At 32.9% G+C, this 5,697-nt stretch overlaps 1 protein-coding gene across 3 annotated transcripts; it reads left to right on the top strand.

The window, feature by feature from the left end:
• The first annotated feature begins 398 nt into the window (after positions 1-398).
• On the top strand, positions 399-3,637 carry LOC144999682 (nuclear pore complex protein NUP205-like). 3 transcript variants are annotated; one of them, XM_078958810.1, is made up of 8 exons: positions 399-658; positions 1,869-1,982; positions 2,071-2,241; positions 2,361-2,416; positions 2,523-2,595; positions 2,709-2,899; positions 2,992-3,118; positions 3,194-3,342. In XM_078958810.1, the coding sequence occupies exons 5-8, from the start codon at positions 2,575-2,577 to the stop codon at positions 3,281-3,283; spliced, it is 429 nt and encodes a 142-aa protein (XP_078814936.1). In that variant the 5' UTR covers positions 399-658; positions 1,869-1,982; positions 2,071-2,241; positions 2,361-2,416; positions 2,523-2,574; the 3' UTR covers positions 3,284-3,342. The 3 variants fall into 3 exon arrangements, with proteins under 3 accessions (XP_078814936.1, XP_078814935.1, XP_078814939.1); XM_078958813.1 differs by lacking the exon at positions 2,361-2,416 and adding an exon at positions 3,349-3,637 and having other exon boundaries at positions 400-658; positions 3,194-3,270; XM_078958809.1 differs by lacking the exon at positions 2,361-2,416.
• Positions 3,638-5,697: the final 2,060 nt, after the last annotated feature.

Genomic DNA, 5,697 nt, shown 5'->3' with positions numbered 1-5,697 from the left:
ATTTTTTTTACATTATATTAAAAAACACAATAAAACATTAGCAAAAAACACATTAATAAAAATAAAAATAATATTTTTAAAATTTTTTCCCATTACATTAATGGTGTTATTTGTTTTTTTATAAAATTAAGTTAATATAATATAATTAGTAAGGATATATATTGGAAATATAGAAATCGAAAGAGGTTATATGTAAATAATATATAAATGGAAAAGGTTATATATGTAAATAATATATAACTTAAAGGGGTGTTATATAAAATTACCTCTAAATTGAAAAGAAAAATAACAAAGTTGTACACCAAATTTGACTGTGATGTGAATATTTTGTTTTGACGGTAGTAAAGCCCCCCGGACCTCATGGCCTTAAGGGCAAATCAGTAAATCTACACAAATCTACTTCTTCCTCAACCCCAAATTAGAGGTATCACGTTCAAAAGATCGCATCTCTCCCTCTCTCAACGTGCCGCTGTTGTTGCTTAGCCATCATCACGCCAGTCGTTGCTACTCACAACATTCTGATTTGTCAATCGCCGATCACATTCCTCATTCCTCATATCACTTACGCCATTATCGATCGGAGCTCCTCTCACTCTCATTTGCTTTGCCGTTCGATTCCTGCTCTGTCAACTAGTAGATTTTTCTCGGTCGTCAACCGGTAACATTCTTCTCTCTTCTTTTTTCTCCATTTTCTCTTTATCATCCAATGACTTGAAGGATATTGATCTCGATCGTCAACTGGTAAATTTTTTATTGATGAATTTGTTTGATCGAGTTTATTGCATTTGATGCAAATTATGGATTTTGATGCAGTGATTGCCAATCTGACATGATTTAATAGATTTCATTTAACAATTACATTCCTAAACAAACTTGAGTGTCGACTGATATCTCTCGTTTTTATGATCCATTGCTAATGAGTATAAATGAAATGTCTTAAGCTCCTTGTCTGAATAGTCTAGGTAGAATCAATTAATAATCAGACATCAAATTTATTATCCAACTTTCGTCTTTAGAGGTCGAGATCAGGGTTTTTCTTTTTCTATTGGATGTAGTGTCTTCAATAGCTTCTGTTGGTTTCCTTTCTTGTTGTTGTGGACTTGATGGTTAGATATGGCGACCTAAAAGAAACAAAAAAGTTTATTTCAAGGATGCCTTTTCCACCAAATGCAAGCATATGTCGAAGCTTTCTTGATGGTTATCATAGACAAAGAACAAAAAACTCAAGCATGTTAATAATAATTATATATGTTGAATCTTTATAGTTGTTCTTTTTACATATAAATGGCCGATTGTAGTTTCTTTGCATAAAATGGCATACTTAATACTAATGCATGATAGGTGTTTGATAAAATGTCTGAATAAAACTTAAGCACCTAACACTTCCCTTAACCATTGAATCACACAGATTGTTGTATCTATCAGTTTTGGGTTTGATCCTGAATTGATCCAGTTTTGTTAAGTACAAGATTCTCATTCATTCTAATATAACACATCGACAATATAAATTGGTTGAAAATATGATATGTATTATAATTAGATCGTTGTTGCATAACTTAATGGAATTTCACACAAATAAGAAATGCGTATATACCCACAATTGTAACACATTTATTTTCATTTTGGACAATCTTTCATTTTGCACAATGGTTTGTTTATGGTACTATTTATTATGAAATAAACAAATTAAGTAAGCTAAATTAGATAAAATGTCTAGACGTAACATAATGAAGATGTTATATTAATTATTAAAAAAAATAGAAGAATTTTTAGCATGTTTTTTTGTGACATTGTTGACTTGTTGGTAGAAAGAAAGGAAATATAAATAAAAGTCATTGTTGACTTGTTGAAGAAATTCTTTTTTGTAGGCTGATGATATACTTGGGAATCCATCAACTTATGAAAAGGGAGGTGTGTATTACTACTCTGAACGAGGGGATCGATTGATTGACCTAAATGCATTTCGTGACACCCTTTGGCAGGTATTATATAATTTTGCATCATTAAATTTTCTTGGACCATATTACCCTTCTTACGCTAATTGATTTTGTGGCTTATTTTGCTCTTCAGAAGTGCAATTTTGAGAATCCACAGCTGAGTACTTTTGGGAGTGAAGCTGAAGTTGAAGAAGTAAGAAATACTGTTCAACAGCTTCTCAGATGGGCATGGAAACACAACAAGAACCTTGAAGAACAAGCTGCTCAACTCCATATGTTAACTGGATGGGCACATATTGTTGAGGTAAATGCAAGAAATAGCTATATACTTTCAAATTTCTTCTTAAAAAAATACCCAATTATGATGTTGAAAATTGATTTGCATTTAACCCTAATCTTATGTATGTGTGTCATCTTTATTAGATTTCAGCTTCAAGAAAGTTATCCTCAATGGAAAATCGATCATAAATATTATTTCAGTGCATTTTTTTCTCTTTATCTCTCTCTCTCTCTCTCTCTCTCTCTCTACCCCTAAAATATTTTTATAATATCTTTTTGTTAAACAGTTTTTGTCTTTGGCAACAGGTTGCTTGATGCATCTTTAAATGGTTCTAGTTCTCCAGATTGTTCGTTAAAGATGGCAGGAATGTTAACTCAAGTAATATAAATTCACATATATATATATATATATATATATATATATATATATATATATATATATATATTAATTTGCTGTTGAGTTGTTAAATGATTTTTTTTTTAAATATAAAGGTTTCAATTACATGCATGGCTAAATTACGGGATGAGAGGTTTATTAACCCAAGTGTGTTGAACTCGGATACTGTGACATGTCTTGATGTTATTATGACAAAGCGAATGTCAAATGGTGCATGTCACTCTATCCTCTATAAGATTATGATGGCAATTCTCAAACATGACACATCAAAAGCATTGAGGAGAAGGTAACTATGGTTACAATTGGAAATTCACAATAATCTTTTTTTTTGGTATATAATGTCTGATGATGAGTCTTGATAATATGATTAAAATTTAGGCAATACACTTTGCTTTTAAGCTACTTCCAATATTGTCAACACATACTGGATCCAGATGTTCCTACTACTATTCTTCAATCTTTGTTAGTGGAGGAACAAGAAAGTGGAGATTTGGATCTTGAAAAGGTGACAACTTTATAAATCTATGATTTCTTTAGATTCTAATTCCTTTAAAATACTAACTTTTACTTTTGGGTTCAGATTGACCAGGATCAGGCTGAGCTGGCACGTGCAAACTTATCTATCCTAAGAAAAGAAGCTCAATCAATTCTAGATTGGTATATTCCATGATGTTGTATATTATTATTATTATTATATTATCACAATAGCAGTAATTATTATTATTATTTTTAAAGGCCATAAAAGATGCAACTCAAGGCAAGAAAAATAATGGCTTTCTTTGTTCTGGATGCATTAATATGCATTGATCAAGCAAAGTTTGAACAACAACTTGCACAAGCAATGAATGTCATTAACACATTGAGTGAACATGTCAAATTTTATTAATCAATGATAGAATATTATGTATCAAATAATGTTTTACGTTAAATTTGTAGCAACTTCTGATTTTGAAATATGTATCTTTTGATGTATTGGATATTTCTTTTTAGTTTCTATAGAAATACTTTGTTATTTTTGGTTTTATATTAATTGTATTTTTGTAAATTGATATAATAAGTCAAATTAAATAACCGAATTTTATAGAAAAAATGGTATGGAACAATTGTTATGGAATTGACTACAAAAAAATTGTTACGAAATTTGCTACGGAATGAATGGCTACGGAATTTGTTACGGAACGAATGGCTACCGAAATTGCTATGGAACAATTAGTTACAGAATTTGCTATGGACCAAATGGCTACGGAATTTGCTACAGAACAATTAGCTACGGAATTGGCTATGGACCAAATGGCTACGGAATTTGCTTCGGACCAAATGGCTACGGAATTTGCTACAGAATAATTAGCTACGGAATTTGCTACAGAACAATTAGCTACGGAATTTGCTATGCACCAAATGGCTACGGAATTTATTACGGAACAAAATAGATACGGAATTTGCTACAAAATTCATTGTTACAGAATTGTGATGGAAGTGTGTTGTAGTTGAAATGCTACGGATAAACGTCGTAGCAACGACCATAACAAAATTGCTACGGAACTATAATTTTGTAGTTAAACATTTTGCTACAAGAAATCTTACTATGGAATCTCATTGGTAAATTCCGTAGCAACTTCTGTAGTTATTTAGGTTTAGCTACGAAATTACATCATTTTGCTACGGAATTTTTCCGTAGTTAAATCGAAAGTTTCTTGTAGTGAATTATTATAAATAAATCATTTTAAATAAATTATTAATTAAGAGATATATCAAAATTTTAAAGTTATTATAATTTCAAATTTAACATATAATTAGAAAAAGTAAATTTGGATTTTGAATAACTTGCCTAATGTACCTCCATGACATGTGATATGATATTAATGAATAATTGTATTAGAGTGACACATGATAAAAAAAAAGATTAATGTTATTTTTGGATTAGAGAAAGGAGATTATCATATGGTTCATTAATGTTTGACATTTAAATAAAACCATTTTTATGTATATTCAAATTGTAACACCGTAAATTTCAAAAGAAAATTTTTCAAATTTGTATAAAACATGATTCATTTAATATTCAGAAAACAACCATTTTCAATCATTCAATCCAAGTAATACAAAATCCCAAGATCTCAAAAATCATAAATCCCGTGCGTGTGTACTGATCAAGCCGGCACCTTCCCGCGGTCGTCACTAGTACCTGAAACAATTAACATCAAACACTGTAAGCACAAAGCTTAGTGAGTTCCCCAAAATACCACATAAAACACATATTAGCCACTCGAGGCTATAACTCTGTGGGTCCGTGCACCCAGACTCTGTGAACCCTCAGGTTTCTAACTCTGTGAACCTTCTGGTCCTAACTCTGTAAACATGCACAACATAAATCACATAGAAATAATGCAGTACAACACATAACATACATAGCATACAAATACTCTGTCACATAACTCTGGTTACCTACTCAAGGTAAAGTATAGTGAGAAGACTCACCCCGTGTATCTCGGAATAACTAGCGCTCGATCTCCCGAGCTATCGTCCTCCTACAACACAAGCATATCTCTACTTAATACCACCTTGATCCTGGCTGACTAACACTACAAAGTCAAACTAGTCAACTCTGGACAACGGTCAAAGTCAACCCCTGACTGACTCTACTCGCCGAGTCAACCCGATGACTCACCGAGTCCCTAAGCTCAGAACTTCCCTCAATCCGTGACCTGACTCACCGAGTCACCCCGAGACTTGCCGAGTCAACAACTCTGAGTCCACTCACACCCAACTCACCGAGTCATCCCTTGACTCGTTGATTCTCGACTCAACCAGAAAATATTGGGATTCTTCGACATGACTCGCCGAGTCCAAGAACAGACTCGCCGAGTTTAAGGCTATCTTCAACCTACTCGCCGAGTTGTTCATCCAACTCGTCGAGTTCCAGCTCATCTTCAAGCAACTCGTCGAGTCCACCCTTGTGACTCGGCAAGTACCACCGGTCTGAATCCATACAGGAGCGTTCCAGGCCATGCAATTGATCCAAAACATAGATCTAGCCTCCTACAACCCATCCATCATGTAAAGTGGCAAACTTTACGTGGATCCAAA

The sequence above is a fragment of the Lactuca saligna genome, chromosome 6 (assembly GCF_052625555.1).
Source record: "Lactuca saligna cultivar CGN05327 chromosome 6, ASM5262555v1, whole genome shotgun sequence".
NCBI lineage: Eukaryota > Viridiplantae > Streptophyta > Magnoliopsida > Asterales > Asteraceae > Lactuca > Lactuca saligna.
Note: the sequence above shows the minus strand (reverse complement) of the source record. Positions and strands in the feature narration are given on the sequence as shown.